The 22504-nt window shown below is 43.0% G+C and overlaps 1 protein-coding gene across 1 annotated transcript in view; it reads right to left on the reverse strand.

The window, feature by feature from the left end:
- The window catches only part of LOC145414385 (long-chain specific acyl-CoA dehydrogenase, mitochondrial-like), a 54017-nt gene that overhangs the window by 14846 nt on the left and 16667 nt on the right, over nucleotides 1–22504 (reverse strand). Inside the window, exons 3-7 of the mRNA XM_080283923.1 lie at nucleotides 17746–17883; nucleotides 15107–15271; nucleotides 14537–14768; nucleotides 10134–10235; nucleotides 7709–7822 (exon numbers count right to left, since the gene is read on the reverse strand). Coding sequence (XP_080140049.1) covers nucleotides 7709–7822; nucleotides 10134–10235; nucleotides 14537–14768; nucleotides 15107–15271; nucleotides 17746–17883 — 751 coding nt within the window. The remainder of the gene's footprint in view (nucleotides 1–7708; nucleotides 7823–10133; nucleotides 10236–14536; nucleotides 14769–15106; nucleotides 15272–17745; nucleotides 17884–22504) is intronic.

The following is a 22504-nucleotide window of genomic DNA, read 5'->3' on the forward strand; positions in this document are numbered from 1 at the left end:
CTCGGACTCTGACAGTGAATAAACAGCAAGAACTTCTCCACTTGACCACACGGGAATTCAGAGTGTTGTGCAGTGAAAAAAACAGTGTGTTGTGTTAAGGATTTAAAGTTGTGAGAGAAAAGACTCAATAGAAACAAAATTTAACATAAACAGACTTGTTTGTTTTGGCTTCGGAAAATTATATGAATGGGAAAAGTTAAAGTGCAACACTTAGTAAGTTACAATGGAGCATTATTTAGACAAAAGTGCACACTGTGAAGAGAACAGACTTCTGTGTGTTATTGACTAAGTTCAGTGCAAGACTTCAGGAACATTGTACTGCAAGTGCTTCAGGAAATCGTTCTTACTGTCAGAGTCCGAGAGAAGGCGGTTATTCATTGAGGTGGCCAGGGACTTGCTGTACGTAGCCAGAATGTTTCATATTGTACATTTTTCCATACTATACTTACCTCATTTCACTCTTTAATGTCCTTTATTGGTGTGAAAAGGGTGTTAGTAGCTATGCATGTGCAGTAGGAATGTGTTTTTCTGAGTTAGGCTAGGTTAAGGTCCATAAGTACCAGAATGTTTATTAATGTATGAACATACTTCTAAACCCTCATTTTATGTTTCTTTTGCATTTATTTCAGTCATTTATGTGTCTTATTGGTGTGATTTGGGTCTTAAATAGGTGTTATGCAGGTCCAGAGGGAGTTGTATAGGTGTTTCTCTGAGTTAGGGTCCATAAGTACAAGTCCATAAGCTGGGGCCCAATATCCGGACAGAACCAATATCCGGACCTACCTATGGCTCTATTACGTCGGATATTGGAGTGATTACTGTACTTCTCACCCTAGCCACAGAGCTAGCTCCAGCCCCACCTCAAGCACACAACATGTCTCCCAAATAACAAAACTCTTCCACCAGCAAGTTCAATCCTTTCACGCCTGACAATCTCCACCTGCTCACCCCGGCACGTCGTACACATAAAATCAGTATTATCTCACAGGCTACCTCTGATACCACTGCATCTCTTGTGCATCCATTTATCACAAACACTGCACAAGATGGAATTACTTCCCACACCCTTGTGGCAAACTGCACATGGCCACTCTCCCTCGTCTTTGACAATACCACCACCAACCCTAGATATCATCACTTTTGTTTTATCTGCATTTACCCTTAAGCCTTTGTGCCCCATAACATCTCTCCACTTCCTAAATCTTTCCTCCGCCTCCCTTTCATTCTCTGCAATCAACACCAAATCATCAGCATACAACATCTCCCATGGAAGACCATTTCTGAAGTCACGTGAGAGGGCTTAAAGTACCATGATAAACAACATCAGACTCAAAACTGACCCCTGATGCACACCAAAGTTCACGGAAAACTCATCACTCAAATCTCCATTCACTCTTATCTGGGTGCGAGCACCCACATACATAGCCATAACCACTCTAACCAGCCACTCCTCCAAGCCAAGCTTTCTCATTGCCCACTTCACCACCTCTCTAGGGACTCTGTCAAAGGCCTTCTCCAAATCAACAAAAACAAAATACAGATCCCTTTTCTTACCGATAGATTTTTCCTGAAGCTGTCGAACAATGAATATGGCATCAGTGGTCCCCCTACCTGGCATAAACCCAAACTGCATCTCATCAACACTCACTCTTTCTCTAATCATACCTTCTAAGACTCTCTCCATTACCTTCATTATCTGATCTAAAAGCTTTATACCTCTGTAATTTCCTCTTTCCAGGGCATCACCCTTCCCTTTATACACATTTACAATTACACTCTTCAGCCAATCATCTGGGACAACACACTCAACACACGATCAATCAATCCATAGACATACCAATGACGATCTGTGTCATCATGCGTTTGTCAACCTCTAACGTCAGTATGACGACTTTGCCTGCCATCCGATATATATATAGTGTGGTAGGTGGGGGCACTCACCATCTACTCACTTAATGTAGTGCTGCTCTCGGGTGTCTGCCATTTCCTCCCCTCCATCCTTCTTTCCTTCTATCCTCTTCAGTCTTTCTTTCCTTCATTCTTTCCTTGTCCTTGTACCTACAAGTGACTTTACACTCCCTCTTCTGTCTTTCTTTCCTTCATTCTTTCCTCTTCCTTCTGCCTGTGGGTGACTCTGCACTAAGTGACAAGCCAAATGGTTTTCTGTACACCAGGAAACGATTTACTACGCTGGGTGATAACCATATAACCAGATTTTGGCGCCTGGTGGTCTAGTGGGTAATTATGGTGCTCCAGTCGGATTAAGCCGGTAAGGGTTTTTAACCAAGGGATGGTTGGGGTTGATTGCTCACATAATGCCACTCAAGGATGGGTGAGGCTCGTCACTCTCATCTTAAATGTCAGGACCAACTTACCTTGCCCTGGGCTCCTATGCTGCTCATGGGGCAACGTAGGATCGGATGATGGACGGATGGATATATATATATATGTATATATATGTATATATATATATATATATATATATATGTATATATATGTATATATATATATATATATATACAGTATATGTACTGGTATATATATATACTGTATATGTCATCTCATCAGCCGTTTGTGTGTCCACTGCAGGACTGGTCTATCCCAACTGAAGTGTATCCCGATACAGCCAATGTATCTCTACCAAGTGGCTTAGGCTGTCTATGGTCGTACCATTCTAAAGTGGCGGTTTGGGTGGGGCACCAACCTCTGTACAGTGTTGCCACGTTTTCCATACTCGCGATGCCTCTCTCTCTCTCTCTCTCCTGGGGGTCGATGTGAATCACCCTATGGAATTTTGTTTCTTTTGTCTTATAAACTTGTGCTTTCATTTCTTTATTTTGTTTTTTATTATATTATTGTTTTACATATGGCGCCAGACGACCTCGGTGTTGAGGCACCTTGATTTGTTTTCATTCAATAATTCTTGCCCTCCTTCCTTCCCTCCCTTCATCTTTCCCTCAGCTTGACAATGCACTCAACACTGCCCCTTGCCTGCCTTCTCTCTCTCTCTCTCCTGGGGGAGATGAGCATCACCCTTGGGAATTTTGTTTCTTTTATGAGTGACAAACTTGTGCTTTCATTTCTTTATTTTGTTTTTATTATATCTAATTATGTTTAAAAATATTACTGTTTTACATATGGCGCCAGATGACATCGTTGTTGTGGCGCCATGATTTGTTTTCATTCAATCACTCTCTCCCTCCTTCGTTCCCTCCCTTCCTCCATCTCTCACTCAGCTGCACTCAACACTGTCCCTGGTCTGCCTTCCCCCCCCCTCTCTCTCGTCTGTTGTATTTTAGGATACACTTTGGTTATTTTCTTTTACGTTATAATGTACATATTGTAAATATGACTTTATTTCCACACCACCCAGGAGGTAAAAGTCTTGTAGATGTGAGTAGTGAGCTGGCTGAGCTGCCATCTCGTCTGAGTCAAGGACACAAATGAAAGAGATAGAGGAAGCTCTGGCCAGGTCGGGCTGGGTGTGTGTGAGTGTTGCCGCTCACGAGGGTTTTAATGTATATATTTTTTTTACTAAGAAATTGGCATATTTTTTCTTATATTCCTGCACATTATCTTATGATCATAATTGTGACATTATTACCCACCCCAGAAATACGGTAACAGCCAATAAAAGTGACTCCTTTTTCTTAAGCAACACTGTAAAATAATTATGCCACGTTTCTGTATTGACGTATAAATATTTTATGCATAATAAGTTTACTGTTCTTTCATATATTATAATACACACGTTACCATTATATTCTTAAGTGTTTATCTTATTGTGATGCCTATTACATATATATATCAGAGCCGTTCACATAGTGGGTATGGAACTCGTGGCAACACTGTACAGAGGTTGGTGTCCCACCCAAACCACCACTTTAGAATGGTACGACCATAGTAGAGATTGTATGTAGGGTGAGAAGTGCTTGTAAGTGTAATAGCAGTGTTGGAGTGACTTTGGATGTGTGTGTAGTCTGTGAACCAAGTGCAATCGGCCCGTGCAAGCCGACTGGGTGCAAGCATACTTTATAGTATGCGACACTGATTCAACCACAGCACCCCTTGTGTCCGCCAATGCAGTACGTGGCCTGAAGAACGCTCCCAAAGTTTATTACCCTGGTGAGGCGTGAACCCTTGTTCTTCAATGTACGAAAACGCACACTTTACCACTGTACCACAGAGGCTCCATATATATATATATATATATGGAAGAATTATCCATTGCCTGGACCTGGGACTGTGCAGTGAGTGGGACCTGTGCTGTGTCTGTCCCCCTTTATTAATACTGAAGATGACAAAACAAAATAAGTTTCAAAGCAAGCCTGAGGACAGTAAATCACCCATGGGGATGAGGGTGGGTTCATGGAATGTGGGAAGTTTGAGGGGAAGAGCAGGGGAAGTCGTTGAGGCATTCAGTAGGAGGTGGGTGGATGTGGCGTGTTTGCAGGAAGTCCGGTACAGGGGTGGATCAGCCAGAAAGATTGTTGGGAAGGACTGTTGCTATAAGTTGTTTTGGCAGGGGGGGACAGACGGATATGGAGGTGTTGGTGTGATGGTTGCGGAGAAATGGGTGGAATATGTTATGAATGTTTTGAGAGTAAGCGATAGGATATTGGTAGTGAAAATTCTGTTGGGAAGAAAGATAGCTGCAATTATATTGGCATATGCTCCACAGGCAGGATTGGATGAAGCAGAGAAAGATAGATTTTGGGATGATTTAATATGTGTAGTGGGTGGTATGTGGGATGATGAGATAGTGATTTTGGGAGGGGACTTAAATGGTCATGTAGGAGAAGCAGCACAAGGTTATGAAGGAGTGCATGGGGGATGTGCGTTTGGTCTAAGGAATGCAGAAGGGGAAAAGATACTCGAGTTTGGGGAGGCAACGGACATGATTGTGTGCAACACATATTTTAGGAAAAGAGACAGTAGGTTAGTTACGTATGAGTCTGGGGGAAATAGCAGTCAGATAGATTATTTTCTGGTTAGGAGGGCCGATAGGAGGTTAGTGAGGGATGTTAAAGTTATAGGAAGTGAGGAGTGTGTGCAGCAGCACAAACTATTGATTTGTGATATGGTGCTTAAAGAACAAGTGATGAAAAAGAGGACTTATGTACCTAGGAGGAAAATATGGAAGCTGAAAAACCAAGTAGTTAGGGATGCCTTCTACAGCGAGTTGAGGAGAGTGGTGGCTGAACAGGGAGCTGTAGACAGAGGCGTTAATGAACAGTACAGAGCCCTCAAGAACAATTTCTTGAGAGTTACTGATGTAACATGCGGCTGGACAAGAGGACCACCAAGACATAAAGTAACTTGGTGGTGGGATGAGGGTGTAGAAGCTGCAATTAAGGAGAAAAGAAGGCTTTTCTGGGAATGGAAGAAGGGTGGTAGCAAAGAGGAATATTTGGCTGCCAAGCGTAAGGCTAGAAGAGAGGTATACAGGGCAAAGTCTGAGTCACAGAGACAATTACTGTACTTGATAACCTAAATCATGGGGAAAGGAAAAATATATTTAGGGTGGCAGGTCAGGTGAAGAGGGGTAATCGGGATATTATAGGTGAGCAGTGTGTGAAGAATGATGAAGGAAGGGTAGTGGTGAACAGTGAGGATATTAAAGATGCATGGAGAGAGCATTATAACCAGTTGTTGAATGAGGAGTTTGACTGGGACAGGGAAGGTTTGGAGCCAGCAGATCCAGTGTCTGGCCCTTGGCCTTTGATTGATACTGCTACTGTGAGTGAGGCAATAGGCAGGATGAAGGTGGGGAAGGCAGCAGGTGTGTCTGGGTTGACTGCCGAAATGTTGAAGGCCTCAGGCGATATAGGGGTGAGTTTAGTCACTGACCTGATAAATAAGATTATTTATGAGTGTGTTGTCCCAGATGATTGGCTGAAGAGTGTAATTGTAAATGTGTATAAAGGGAAGGGTGATGCCCTGGAAAGAGGAAATTATAGGGGTATAAAGCTTTTAGATCAGATAATGAAGGTAATGGAGAGAGTTTTAGAAGGTATGATTAGAGAAAGAGTGAATACTGATGAGATGCAGTTTGGGTTCATGCCAGGTAGGGGGACCACTGATGCCATATTCATTGTTTGACAGCTTCAGGAAAAATATATTGGTAGGAGAAGGGATCTTTATTTTGTTTTTGTTGATTTGGAAAAGGCCTGTGACAAGAGTCCCTAGAAAGGTGGTGAAGTGGGCAATGAGAAAGCTTGGCTTGGAGGAGTGGCTGGTTAGGGTGGTTATGGCTATGTATGTGGGTGCTCACACCCAGGTGAGAGTGAATGGAGATTTGAGTGATGAGTTTTCCGTGAATGTTGGTGTGCATCAGGGGTCAGTCTTGAGTCCCATGTTGTTTATCATGGTACTTTAAGCCATTTCACGTGACTTTAGAAACGGACTCCCGTGGGAGTTGTTGTATGCTGATGATTTGGTGTTGATTGCAGAGAATGAAAGGGAGGCGGAGAAAAGGTTTAGGAAGTGGAGAGATGGTATGGGGCAAAAGGGTTTAAGGGTAAATGCAGATAAAACAAAAGTGATGATATCTAGGGTTGGTGGCGGTACTGTCAAAGACGAGGGAGAGTGGCCATGTGCAGTTTGCCACAAGGGCGTAGGAAGGAATTCCATCTTGTGCAGTGTGTGTGATAAATGGGTGCATAAGAGATGTAGTGGTATCAGAGGTAGACTGCGAGATAATGCTGATTTTATGTGTACGGCGTGCCGGGGTGAGCAGGTGGAGATTGTCAGACGTGAAAGGATTGAACTTGTTGGTGAATCTCCTGAGTGTGTGGAAGAGTTTTGTTATTTGGGAGACATGTTGTGTGCTGGAGGTGGGGCTGGAGCTAGCTCTGTGGCTAGGGTGAGAAGTGGTTGGAAGAAGTTCAGGGAGCTCTTCCCTCTCCTGACATTGAGAGGGCTCTCCCTACGTGCTTAGGGGTCTTTGTATGCAGCATGTGTTAGGAGTGTAATGCTGTATGGCAGTGAGATCTGGGCAGTGAAGGAGGAAGATATTCGCCGGCTCAGACGTACAGAAATGACAATGATTAGGTGGATGTGCAGTGCGTCCCTGCGTCCAAGGCCTGGTGGGGCTGGGTTTACAATGGAAGAGTTGAGAGGTAGGATGGGACTGGAGTGTATTGGTGTTGTGATGAGGAGAGGTAGACTGAGGTGGTTTGGACATGTGGAGAGGATGGGGGATGATAATTGGGTGAGGAAGGTGAGAAGTGTTAATATTGGAGGTGGGGTTATGAGGGGTAGAACGGGAAAGACATGGGACGAGGTCATTAAGTGTGACCTTAGGGTTAAGGGACTGAACAGGGAGGCTGCAATGGATCGTGCAGCGTGGAGAGCCGTCATTAGGTGACCAAGGCCAACACATGCAAGCATGTTGGAGCCTTTAAAAACGAAAACGAAAATGAATTATCAACAGCATGCCCAATGATATAGGCAAAACACTATTCACACAACATTCAAATCCATGGAAACCTGACCACATCCAACAGGCAAAACCACTGGCACTCCACCCCCCCCCCCCAATAGATGCAGCTCACTACAAGAAAAATAGACATTACTGTACATGGGAATGAAACTGGCTGTACCTCAGAAGTCTACAGTAAACACATGTACAGTCTTCTTTCTGGTATTTTTCTTCATGGATGCATTTTACTGAAGAATAATAACACATTAGGGAATGAAACTGTACCTGTAGGTTTGCTAGAGTCTTGCCAAATGCCTTTCTGTTGCGAAGATACTGCCGGGTTTCCTCAAACTGCCACTCACAATTGGCACACGACATAATGCCGATCAGAAGTCGTTCCTGAGGGGAGATTGCTTTGTTAAATCATCCTCATCGTTATCATCCTGACCTTTCTTGCCACCACCACCATCATTATTCTAATTTTTTTTTTTTTTTTTTTTTCATCAAAAGATGGGTTGAGATGGATCCATAAACAGAAAGAGACAGCATGAAAAGTAACATATTATTTCAATCATCATCATCTTGACCCTTTTATCCACCCTAAAGAAGGGGTGAGTAGGATTCAGAAACAAGGATAAAAAAAATACAAGAGCTGGAGAACAGATAACATCATGCCCTGTGAAATGAACCACACAATCATACACATACCATTCAAACCTGTGGAATCATGGCTCCATCTCACAAACCCTAACGATACGGATGTAATTTCTTGGTATTTTTTAAAGATGCACTTGTCATACATGTACCAGTCAGTCAATCCACTAATCACCAAGTAAAATGGATTACTCAAAATAAACAATACAGACAACACTCCTCAAATCCCATTTTTCTCATCTACCACGAAATGTAAAAGGCAATTTAACAGTCAACTGTTCCTTGCTAAGAGGGATTTAATCCTAAGCTGAATACAATCATGTGGCACTATCAAGAAAATAAGTGAAAGTCATCATTATGCTGTAACCCACGGCTCCTCTGGATATGAATCTGGTGGACTGTAGACTTATGTTGCTCTCCTTTGGCAGTCCACCAACCCTCTTTTATGGGACTGAGAGGGAAGCTGGTGCATTTCCTTCTAAGCAGCAATTCTTCCCTCTTCCTTCTGCCTATGGGTGACTTTACACTCCCTCTTCTGTCTTTCATTCCTTCATTCTTTCCTCTTCCTTCTGCCTGTGGGTGACTCTACACTGAGTGACAAGCCAAATGGTTTCCTGTACACCAGGAAACCATTTACTATGCTGGGTGGTAACCATATAACCAAATTTTGGCACCTGGTGGTTTAGTGGGTAATTATTGTGCTTCAATCGGATTGAACTGGTGAAGATTTATATCCAAGGGGTGATTGGGGTTGATTGCTCACGTAATGCCACTCACGGATGAGTGAGGCTGGTCACTCTCATCTTAAATGTCAGGATCAACTGCCTACCCCCGGGCTTCTATGCTCCTCATGGGGCAACGTAGGATTGGATGATGGATGGATAGATGAAGTAATGCTGCCCAGCTACATCAACCAACACACGAGGGTATCCTTATCCAGCTATCGTCAAGTTAAAAGGGTTAAGTTCCAAGGGTTACAACTCTGTATTAAAGGACATCAATTAAGTATTTAATTCTGGGTAGTGTCAAACAATTTTCTTCCCCTAAGTCAACCCCCTAGTCACTCATAATCTCATTAACCAAATCCTAATTCTATTCTAATTGTTGTTGTTGCTCAACCCCAGTCTGTCTGGCAGAGCAGACCCATCAACCACAGGCAAGCAACTGCCCCTGCAGAGTTGTCCCAGGCAGTGAACCAATGTTCCCTTGTGGGTGACTGCACCTCACCACAACACATCAAAGGGAATAGTGTGGAGGTTTGGTTCCTGCATGGACACTGCACCTGTGTCTCTCCACTCACTTAACAGGGGTACCATAGCAAGTTCCACGTCACCATATAATTTGGTTATAGGGTTACCATCCACCACTGTAAATGGTTTCCTGGGTTACAGGAAACCATTTCTTGGGTTACAGGAAACCATTGGGCATGTCACTCACTCTAGAGCCACATGAGGTGGAAAGAAAAGTGACTGGAAGGAAAGCAAGAAGATGGAAGAGGAGAGCAGACATGAAGAAAGAATGAGGAAGGGGAAGGAAGAAATAGGAAGCACTGCATAAAGTGAGTGGAAGATGGTCACCAGCACTAAGTAAATCCCTGGTACAACACAAATCCAGCCTTTCTGTTATATTTCCCAGGTAAACTAAAAGTGAATAATTACATGGCTATTATTCATCCATCTTAACTTGGTACACATTTAGGTCCTTCTGCTGCATATGTTCCAAAGCTCAATGGCAGAATAAGACTATACTTTGGATCTACTTCCGTTTCATAGCACTTCTTCATGACTAGCATCATATATTTGCATTAATCTCTTGTTACAGCGTTCAAGATGGTGATATGGCAATTTCACACCAGGTTAAAATGAACAGAGTATATTTACCAATCTTGTAGCCATAACTCACACAGTTCCATTATACCTATACCTTCCAGGTCAATGTCTGTCATCCACTTACTACTTTCTCTCTCTCTGTATATATATATATATATATATATATATATATATATGAACTTCAGTGATTCCTTCTATTATTATTTTATGAGGTAATCTTCCCTTACTTGTGGCAATTCATTCATCAGGTAATAAAAGCCATGGTTCTCCTTTCCCAGCAGAGCAGATGGTGGAAGACGAACATCCTCAAAGAACAGCTCTGCAGTGTCCTGTAACATAGTAATTTTATTTAGTTTCAGTCACATAATGCAGAAAGTTCTTCATATCTGGTGAATCTATTTTTTTTTTTTTTTTTTTTTTTGGGGTGGGGGGGGGGGGGAAAAAAGCAGAAATTCATCAGACTTCATTATATGACATGTTTATATGTAAATATGTTTAAGTACTTGGGGAGTGTGATGAGTAAGGATGGAAGTTTGGAGGATGAAGTGCTTGAAAGGGTACAACAAGGAAGAAAGGTTCATGGTTCCATGGACGCAGTGATAAGAAACAGGGAAGTGAGCATGGAAGTGAAAAAGTTATTACATGACAGCATTGTGATACCAACTCTAATGTATGAAAGTGAAGCTTGGACCTTGTTGGAGGGACACAAGTCAAGAATGAGAGCAATGGAAATGAGTTATTTGAGAGAAGCATGTGGAGTCACATGGAGAGACAGACTGACACATGAGGATGTGAAGGAGCGTTGTGGTGTGGATGTGGATGTGATAGAAAGTGTTAGGAGAAACACACTGAGGAGGTTTGGCCATGTGGAGAGGATGGAGGGTGAGAAACTGATGAGACTGTATGAGAATGAGGTGGAGGGGGAGAGAGGGAGGGGGAGGCCAAGGATGAGATGAAGGGATGGAGTGGAAAGGTATATGAGGGACGGGAGTGTGAGCTAGGAGCCGGACAGTGAAATGGCGGGGGACAGGGCGACGTGGAGGCGATTTGTTTGTGGCCCCCCTGTGTGGGATTAAGGCATCTGGCAACAGATAGATAGATAGATACTGTTTTCCATTAAAGTTGAAGAAACTACATTTTTAACCCCTTAACCGTGGGGCGTCACTTTCGTGACGCCTGGGAGCAAGGGATCATACCGCGGGGCGTCACTTTCATGATTCTGTGTTATTTTGAATTCGCCCGGGCTTTCAAGTGGTGGCTTGTATCATCTATCAGTACTGCCAATGTCCAACACTAGTCAGCACTCCTAATCTCATCTGTACTCCCATCCATTGTTGACAATTTTGCCATTTCTCCCAGTTCTTGACTCCCCTCCCTACCTCCCCTCCATTACCCTATCCTCTCGCCTGCCCGGCCGTGCTACGCTAAGTAAATCTTCCCTGGAATTTTTCACTGATTTCATCCATTGAAATAAGCCCTATGCCCTATTCTTATACGATAAAATATATACAAGAAATAAGGTAAGTGAGAGTGCCATACACCTACAATTGGCTAATTATCACCTAACAACACCTCACGTGCACTCGTTCGCTAATTTTCGCTGTTTATTTCCCCTTGAAATATGCCGTATAATCTATTTTCGTAATAAATATATATATAAGAAAGGAAGGGAGAAGCCTAAGTGATATTTACATTCACCTGGGACTACCTAATTTATTATGTATTGTCTTGGTTTCCTGCCAATCATTTCATTGCTATATATTAGCAGGTCTCACAAGGCTGAAGTTGGTAGTATTGCACTCACCCTAGCCAGGCGGCAGGAGGCTACCACTATCAGTTCACTGTCATCTTTCAAGGTGAAAGTATGTCGGATTCGCTCCTGCTAGCTTCCACCGCTTTTTAGCCCCATGCAAAGGGCCCTGTGACCTTTACCCCCTACTAAACCTCGTGTGGAAAGAGGTAAAGGACTGACAATTGAAAAAGAGTGACTATGATCTTTCTGTTGAGTAAAACAGTGCAAGTGGAATTGTAAATAATGTGTAAACAGCAAGTGAAAGCAATGAATGTAAATATAGGCGAACAGTGGAAAATAGTTTTATAAGTTACTTCAAGTGACAGTGCATAACACAGTGTAAATAAAATAGAAATGTAAATAATCTACAGTACCCTCGTGTCCAACACGCGTTAGTCCAGCACGGAGAGCAAATAATTAGTATTATTTAATACGATTTAATTACTGCAACATGAGTGTGTTAGCATAACACGCACAGAGCTCCGAGAAGTGGGCGAAATCCGCAGAGTTCCCCTCTAGGACGATCACCCCCGGTCCAACACGGTCATACTGGACATTCCCATGATGATGATAGCCAATGAAATTTTCTGATCAAGTAGCCTTCCCCGCCCGCTATCGTGACGTGATCATGATGCCGCCCAATTAAAAACACTTCTGCTGTCACGTGATGTTTTGTTTAAATTTCTCCCGCCACAGCGCCACTCAGTCGCATAATTCTCATTGGAAGGTGCTTTTTTCTTGCTGCATTTTCTGCCCTTGTTACTGCATTTTACCCTGCTCACGATACCTAGGAAGCCTTCTGAGAACCCCAAGAAGCGTCGGCACCTCCCTCAGGCCACCAAGCTAGAAAGCATCGAGAGGAAGAAGAAAGGGGAGAGGAAAGTTGACACTGCCAAGGCCTACGACATGAATGAAGCCAACGTGAGGACCATAATAAAAAACCAAGACAAGATCCTGGCAGCCGAAGGCTATCACATGGCACTTCATACCAGGTTTGCCAAGGATACGATGGTAAATCGTAACGGTAACGTGGTAAAATTGCCGATGATACCACAGGCATTTGGAATTTATCTGGATGGATTTCTGCTGAGGATACGACGGGCAAAACAGTGTGACCAAAACCCAGGCGACTCGACAGAGAATGTATCGTACTACAGCATTGAACATTTAGCCTGACACTGAATACATATTAATATTTTAGAATAAATATCAATCGTTTTGAAACCCTTCTCATCGGCGCGTGTACCAGTTTATAAACAAAGTTGCTTCTCCTTATTCTATACCGAGTCAGCGACAGCGATCACTTTCCACAGTCACGAGACGGGGCTCCGGCAACAGTGTGAGAAGCATGTTTGCCGAGAATTACAGAGTGCTAGGACAGGCAGAAGCAGGACCTTCCATGGCTGTGGACGAAGATAGTGATTCTGAGTGTGATTTCGAAGGATTTATGAGGGAGGTTGAGGAGGAGCAACAGCCATTACCCGCTAGTGACGCCAGCAGCCATCCTCCGGGGACCCAGTAGGACTACCTACAGCCTTGGATACCACCTTCCATTCCCAGCAAGCCCACCAACATTATCCTAAAAGGTTAGTTATCATTCATAGCACAGTACCATTTATTATAATTATAATAGTACCAATATATGTATAGATATATGGTAGGTATTTAGGGTGACTTTTCCTAGGGTTGCTGACATAATTCATTTTTCCCCATAAGCTCTATTGTTAGTCCAACACGTTTTTGGTCCAACACATGACCCATGCATGACAATATTACCGTGTTGGACGCGAGGGTACTGCAAATAAAATAAAGAACATAAATAGAAACGTAAATGGGTAGTATTATAAGAATACGAGTATATATACTAGGAGTAATGAAAGTGAAAGTTTCACTCTAGCATGTATGAATACTATGAGTTATGAAAGTGAAGGTGAAAGTGACATTCACTCTCAATGCTAGTATACAGGACGAGAAAGTGAATGCTACGTATTTTACTGAAAGAAATTGAATCCCTACAGTGACAATAAACTACTGTTACTGAAGGAGACTTATGGATAAAGACTGTAGATATATATAAGTGTTATATAGTAACAGAAATATAAACAGTGAGTGTTTTTATGAATAATAAATGACACCACCAGCGGCGAACGATCGGAAGTGGGATGGTCATACGCCCTCGTAATTTTCATTGCTTTCAGTGTTTTTTTTTTTTTGGAGTGTGGATTCCAAACTATTTGAGAATCATAGAATAGTGTTTCTAGTGATAATATCAGGCTGTGGTAGTCATATAACGAGTTGTCAGGAAGTGTCAAGTGGAGACTTCGTTACCCAACTTCAGAGGTCTCCACAAGTCCTACGGTACTCGACGAAGGCTAAACAAACACCCCAGGAGAAAGCTGAAGGTATGTGCCATAAGCATATGTGAGTTTAATATTCTAGGACTAATAACTGATTTTTGGTAAATATTTTAGAGAGTCTGTCGAAGCGCAAATATGCCCGCGGGAGCCGCAAGTCAAAGCAAAACAAGCCTGTGGTTTAAGGGTTAAAGTTTATGAAAAGTTTTAAAAATTCTTCATTAATTTCTACTTTATTTGTATGCCTGCTATTTTCATCAGAATAACATAAAAAGAAATATACGTGTGCCTCCATACCCATCTTCTATCCCCTTCCTGAAGCTAAGCATTATGTGAACAATATATCCAAACATCCCAGTATATTACAGCCACCCCATGGATGTAAACCCTTATGGCCCACACCTCACTGGACTGCCTTAACCCACTACATCACCAGGAGTCAATCATAGGAAACTACATGAGTTACAGAGAGGCATCAACAAACCTGTGCCTTCATGCCCATTTTCTCTAACTTGCGTCCCTTCCTGAAGCCTGGCATGCCCTCCTCCACCAAGAAGAGGGAGATACCATGGGCCCTCGTCTTTGCATCAGGGTTGGTCACAGTCACAACAATAGCGACGTCACTCATGTAACCATTGGTGATGAATGTCTTTGACCCATTGAGAATCCAGTCGTCTCCATCCTTCCTCGCTGATGTACGCACACCTTGTAAATCACTGCGGGAAGGCAACAAAAATACAGTACACTGGTCTCTCTGTTACCACCCAGCATTGTAAATGGTTTCTTGGATACAGGAAACCATTAGGCTTGTCACTCAGTGTTGTACTTAAGGAGGAACCAGATGGCACTACATAGAGAAACTGCATTACTACCAACTACTGTATCATGGACTTTAAGAATGGGCTATAAGCATGAAATGTGGCACTGCTGAACTGATCAATGAAATACAGTGATGGTAAAGCCACATGAAAAGAATGCATATAAGCAAGCTGTCGGTCTTGGAATTTGTGGCCTCGAGTTGAATCAGCTAAAATTTTAAATATTCGTACTGTACCTGCCAGCACCAGGCTCAGTCATGGCAATGGCTCCAATCTTGCGTCCAGCCACCATGTCCGGGATGAACTTGTCAATCTGCTCCTGTGATCCATAGTGGCTTATGTATGGCATCACAATCTGGGAATGCAGTGCAAACCCAGGACCACTGCAGTTTACATACGACCTGACAGACATCAAAAGATCATAGTAATAATGGACACAAAACAAATAATGTGTACAATGAAAAGCCACGTACTGAGCATCTTATATACAACAACCTGAAACAAAATTATTTATCTTTCTACCTACCCACCTACAACTGAAAATGGGTCAAACATTTTGTTCATTGTTTATGGCGATTTATTGCATAGTGAACAACTGTATAACGAGACCCATCTGCACATCAGCCACATTTGCCCTCACAGTTTTTAAATGCTTGGTGGTCTAGTGAGTTAAGGTGTTTCAACCAAGTGTGGCTTAAAAGGGTAATTTCTTAGTTTATAACTGTACTCACATAATGCTGCTACATGAGGAGCAACTGGTTTCTCTTGCTTTAAACATCTGAACTGTGTATCCTAGCCCCAAAACCCTATGCTCCAGATGGGCAATACACGTTTGGATGATGGATGGATGTGTGAGTATGTTTGCGAGATTTTATATACAATGCAATTCCCAAATTCCAAAATGGTCAGGATCAGGGTTTTTTTTTGGAAAACTGGATTGATTTGTCAAAACTCTGGAAAAATATCATTACCATAAGTCATATGTATAGATATCCATGACAACGACGATTATGACGATGACAATGACAATGATGTTGCATAAAGCTTGTGTATTCAAAGTCCATGAATTCTGGATCTCATTTACTTCAAAGACTGAAAGTAAGGCAAAGGCAAACCTTCCTAAAAAATGGAGCAGAAGTCATAGATAATCTATCTATCTATCTATTGCCAGACGCCTCAATCCCGTTTGGGGTGGCCACAAACAAATCGCCTCCAAGTCCCCCTGTCCCCTGCCATTTCACTGCCCTGCTCCCAACTCACACCCACCTCTCTCATATACCTCTCCACCCCATCCCTCCACCTCATCCTCGACCTCCCCCTCCCTCTTCCCCCCTCCACCTCACTCACATACAATCTCTTCGTCAGTCTTTCACCCTCCATCCTCTCCACATGGCCAAACCACCTCAGTGTGTTCCTCATAACGCTTCCTATCACATCCACATCCACACCACAACGCTCCTTTATACCCTCATTCGTCAGCCTTTCTCTCCATGTGACTCCACAGGCTCCTCTTAAATAACTCATTTCCACTGCTCTCACTCTTGACTTGTGTCCTTCCAACAATGTCCAAGCTTCACTTCCGTACGTTAGAGTTGGTATCACAATACTGTCATGTATTAACTTTTTCACTTCCATGCTCACTTCCCTGTTTCTTATCACTGCTTTCAAAGAACCAGCAACCTTTCTTCCCTGCTGTACCCTTTCAAGCACTTCACCCTCCAAACCTCCATCCTTACTCATCACACTACCCAAGTACTTAAACGTACTCACATTTTCCAATTCCTCACCATCCAACCTCGCTGTACATTCACTGACTTCACCTCTCTCAAAGACCATCACTTTACTCTTCCCTACATTCACCTTTAGATTCCGTTTCTTACACACTCTCTCAAACTCATCCACCAAGCCTTGCAGCTCCCCTTCGTCTTCACTCAACAACACAGTATCATCTGCAAACAACAGTACAGGGAGTTTCCAAACACTATCCTCTCTCACCAGGGCCACTCCAACATCCACTACCCTACCTTGTACCTCTTTTATTACCCCATCCATGTACAGATTGAACAACCATGGAGACATGACACATCCCTGTTTCAAACCAACTTTCAAAGAGAAAAATTCACTTAGGTCACCATCCACACGCACTGCAGCCTTCGCACCATCGTACATACTCTTCACAGCATTCAACAACTTCCCATCTACTCCATATATTCTTAACACTTTCCACAATCCTTGTCTATCCACCTTGTCATATGCTTTCTCCAAATCCATGAAAGCCGCATACAACTTCTTTCCCTTCTCTAGAAACTTTTCCACTAAAGATCTAAGAATGAATATCTGATCTACACAACCTCTTCCCTTCCTAAAGCCTCCCTGTTCTTCTCCAACTAATTTCTCTGTTCTTTCTCTAACTCTGTCTATAAGTATCCTACCATACACTTTTCCTATTATACTAAGAAGACAAATGCCCCTATGATTACCACACACTTCTTTTTCCCCTTTTCCTTTGTACAAGGGAATAATTATACCTGACTTCCAATCCTCCGGGACTCTACCTTCCTCCCAGGCCAATCTGCACATCTTCCACATCCATTCTACTACTATCTCTCCCCCATGCTTCAGCATTTCACCACACACTCCATCAATTCCTGGGGCTTTCCCCGATTTAACTTTCTTCATTGTTTCCACAACTTCTATCCTACTGATTTCTTCCTGTCTTCTCACCTCCCTCCTTCTCCCAGCCATTCCCCAGCCACTTATACTCGCATTACTTCCATCCTCTACTGATACAAAAATTGCATTTCAGCCTGGGTGGTGTGTTCATCCAAACTTTTATCAATGTCTCATATAACAAGGGCTTGCTGTACAAACTTACTGTTCTTCCATGATGACGGCTGCATCTTTAAAGTCACCACCAATACCCCCATGTTCAGCAGGTGTGTCTGTACCCAGTAGGCCCTGCTCTCCAGCTTTCGCCCAACATTCACGTGAGATGTTTCCGTCTTTCTCCCACCTGCAACAGTTCACAGTCGTAAGTAAAGTAGCTCCTTAGTTAACATGCTTATCCTTAGAAGGTTTTTCATCATAAAGCTCTTGATCAACAGGGGAATACTTTTAATATAACACAACTGTTCAGTAATAAGCAGTCTTAGCAGTCTGGGTGTGTAACGAGTTAAGACTATATAACTACTCACACAAGTACTTATCTCATTAGGTAACACTTTTTTAACAGCTTATGCTATTTAATAATTATTACCAGAACATACAAATACACAAAATGAACTCAAATATATACTGATACTTACGTGTATTAATGAATATGATTTTTTAATACAGTAAGTGAGGAAAAAGATCTTTCATGCAAGAACATTCCCTTCACTTAGTGATTTTCACTTACCACAGTAGTCATTAGGCACACATCTGTATTGTTGTGACAAATTACAGTACCATACTCTCACACTAGCATGCACCAGACACAATGAACAGACAATGAAGTTACCTGCTATCCAATAAAATCAAACTGTTATGTCATACACTTAGTGAACATAATATTTTAAAAAAACGTGTGTATGAATTACAGTACAATATAAAACTTAAAACAAAGATTATTATAATGGGAAGTAATGAGACTTAATTCAGCATGTATACATGCAGAGTAATTACAATCTGTACTATGATTTGGAGAAAGCATATGACAGGGTGGATAGACAAGGATTGTGGAAAGTGTTAAGAATATATGGAGTAGATGGGAAGTTGTTGAATGCTGTGAAGAGTATGTACGATGGTGTGAAGGCTGCAGTGTGTGTGGATGGTGAACTAAGTAAATTTTTCTCTTTGAAAGTTGGGTTGAAACAGGGATGTGTCATGTCTCCATGGTTGTTCAATCTGTACATGGATGGGGTAATAAAATAGGTACAAGGTAGGGTAGTGGATGTTGCAGTGGCCCTGGTGAGAGAGGATAGTGTTTGGAAACTCCCTGTATTGTTGTTTGCAGATGATACTGTGTTGATGAGTGAAGACGAAGGGGAGCTGCAAGGCTTGGTGGATGAGTTTGGGAGTGTGTGTAAGAAACGGAATCTAAAGGTGAATGTAGGGAAGAGTAAAGCGATGGTCTCTGAGAGAGGTGAAGTCAGTGAATGTACAGCGTGGTTGGATGGTGAGGAATTGGAAAATGTGAGTAAGTTTAAGTACTTGGGTAGTGTGATGAGTAAGGATGGAGGTTTGGAGGGTGAAGTGCTTGAAAGGGTATAGCAGGGAAGAAAGGTTGCTGGTTCTTTGAAAGCAGTGATAAGAAACAGGGAAGTGAGCATGGAAGTGAAAAAGTTACTACATGACAGTATTGTGATACCAACTCTAACGTACGGAAGCGAAGCTTGGACGTTGTTGGAAGGACACAAGTCAAGAGTGAGAGCAGTGGAAATGAGTTATTTAAGAGGAGCCTGTGGAGTCACATGGAGAGAAAGGCTGACGAATGAGGGTATAAAGGAGCGTTGTGGTGTTGATGTGGATGTGATAGGAAGCATTATGAGGAACACACTGAGGTGGTTTGGCCATGTGAAGAGGATGGAGGGTGAAAGACTGACGAAGAGAGTGTATGTGAGTGAGGTGGAGGGGAGAAGAGGGAGGGGGAGGCCGAGGATTAGATGGAGGGATGGGGTGGAGAGGTATATGAGAGAGGGGGGTGTGAGTTGGGAGCAGGGCAGTGAAATGGCGGGGGACAGGGCGACTTGGAGGTGATTTGTTTGTGGCCACCCCAAACGGGATTGAGGCGTCTGGCAATAGATAGATAGATAGACTATGATGTTAGAGCAGGGTACTACACTTTCTACTCAACTTGGCCTAAAATTGTCATCTCTTCCTCATGAATACCAAGTTGTAATATAAGAATCAAGATTATATTATGATGCTGGTCATGAAGGTGTGCTATGTAAAGGATGTTGAGCTGAAGTACTGTCTTACTCTGTCACTGAGGTGCATGAGATAAGCTTCAAAAGAACAAAACTCTGGGCCAGGTTAGAATAAAGAGATTACATGCATAGCATTAAGAATTAAGGCTTTACTGTAATGGTGTTGGTGGGAATAGTAATAGTCCCTGTGATCCTAATGACAAGTGATGACAGCAATGGCACGGATCAAGAAAGTAGCACCACTGATCACAGATGATATAACACTTACATGTACACACCAAAATGCAAACACAGCTGCACACATCATTCAACCTTACCTCAACACACTACATGAATGGTTCACCACAAACAGGCTCAAAATAGCCCCAGCCAAATCTACAGTGACTCTTCTCACAAACTGGACAGCAGAACACAGTCACCTCCCACACCTCACCATAAACAACACTCCCCTACCCTCCCCCCCCAAATCCTTGGTGTAAAATACAATACATCAATGTCATTTAAACAACACATCACAAACATTAAAAATAACACCAAGACTCAGTGCTTTGAGGTCACTTGCCCATACAACATTTGGAAACAACAAAGAAACTACCACCACAGTATACAAACAATACATACGTTCAGTGCCTGGGCTTCTAACCTCACCAAAACACACTACAACACTCTACAGACCATACAGAACAAGGCCCTAAAAATAATCACAGGCTGCACAGCTACTACACCCACAGACCACCTACATCAAGAAACCAAAGTCCTCAAAGTCAAGGATCACCTAGACATGAGAGGCACCCAGTTTCTTGCTGCAGCCTCCACAAACCCACAACATCCACTACAGTACATGGCAGCACATCCACCCACACCAAGGAACATCAAAACAACACCCAGCACACGATACCATACACAAATACTGTCATCTCTCCCCCCTCGCCCAGCTCAGACCAGCTTCCAGAAGCATATCCACGCTCAGATCACTCGCCGCTCCATTCAGTCACTTAAAGACAACACACAGCTGCATGCACGGCCTCCTGACATCCACCCTTCTGAATCCTATCTCCCTCGTGAGGACAGGGTCCACCTGGCCAGGCTGAGATGTGGGCACCATCCAGCCCTCTTAAGCTACCAGAAGAGGCTGGATGACTCCATCGCTGATGCCTGTCCAGGATGCAACACAGCACCCCATACTATTAACCCGCGCCGTCCCGGCGACATGAATTAACGCGGCAACATTGCAAGGTCCCTAATTTGCACAATTTTCAATTTTCGCGAGTGATTTCGCGAGTGATTTTTGGCATGTATACACGGGACACCTTCCTCTATTCCTCTAGAAGATGCCAAGCAGGAACAATGCCTTACACCGCATAATCTCTCCCCCCCCCCCGCACGCCATTGTCTCAGCAATTCACCTGTTACCAGTGACCTGGCCAATAAAGACATTCAGGGCCAGAGTGATTCCCCAATCGATGACAATGTGGGGGACAAAGTTTACACAGCATTAGAGGAAAAAACAGTCAGAAATGACGATCAGGTAATGTGGGAAAAAAAAGGTCATGAATGGTGATGAGTTAGTGAGTGAAACAATGCTTATAATGCCTATATTACTGTTTGAAAACCAATATACTCTTGTACTACATATAAATTCGTACCAAGTAAATAAATAAATACTGTTTATGAGTGGATAAAATAGTTACCCTCCCATAGAACTCGTTTTCTTTGGTGCCAGCCTGTTAGAAAACCCAGTCAGGTAAGGAAGTACTTGTGCCTAAATTGCGTATTTTAAACCTCAGGTGAGCGATTTCTCTATGAATTTTCAATATTTCTCACCAAAAGCGGATGTTTGAGCCAAAAAAAAAAAAAGGTCCAAAAACGTCGGGATGGGGCGGGTTAAGCACATTATGGAAGACTGCATAGCACACAATCACCTATGCCAACAACACAACATACACTCTTTGAGAGCTTTGTGGGAAAGACCGGTCTCAGCCATAGCCTTCCTAAGGAACTCGGGGCTGTTCGGCCAGACTGCCTAGGGAACAACTACTACTACTACTACTACAAACAATCTGCTGGACACTGTATAGTCAGCCTGTTTATACCTGATGAAACTGGCCCACTTCACAACTTGAATACTACACTTTATGAAGTTCAATGCACACAGATATGGCAAAGGAATTAGTCTCCTTAGTTGCAGAAGTAGTTATTCTCTAGGCAGTCTGGCCAAACAACCCCGAGTCCACAAGGAAGGCCACGGCCGAGACCAGGCTTTCCTACAGAGCTCTCATGAAGTGTATGTTGTGTTGCTGGCACAGGTGATTGTGTGTAATGCAGTCTTCTGTAACGTGCTTAACAGTATGGGATGTTGTGTTGTATCGTTGACATGCATCTGCAACGGAGTCATCAAGCCTCTTCTGATAACTCAAGAGGGTTGGATGATGCTCACATCTCAGCCTTGCCAGGTGGACCCTGTTCTTACGAGGGAGATATGGTGGATATCAGGAGGCCGTGCATGCAGCTGTGTGTTGTCTTTAAATGACTGACTCGAGCGGCGAGTGATGTGAGGGTGAATATGCTTCTGGAAGCCGGTTTGAGGCGGGCGAGGGGGGAGAGATGAGAGTATTTGTGTATGATATTGTGTGCAGGGTGTTGTTTTGATGTTCCTTGGTGTGTGTGGATATGCTGCCATGTAGTGTAGTGGATAGTGCGGGTTTGTGGAGGCTGTGGGGAGAATTT

Source organism: Coenobita brevimanus, chromosome 99, assembly GCF_032717465.1.
Source record: "Coenobita brevimanus isolate Jiangsu-jjx chromosome 99, ASM3271746v2, whole genome shotgun sequence".
NCBI lineage: Eukaryota > Metazoa > Arthropoda > Malacostraca > Decapoda > Coenobitidae > Coenobita > Coenobita brevimanus.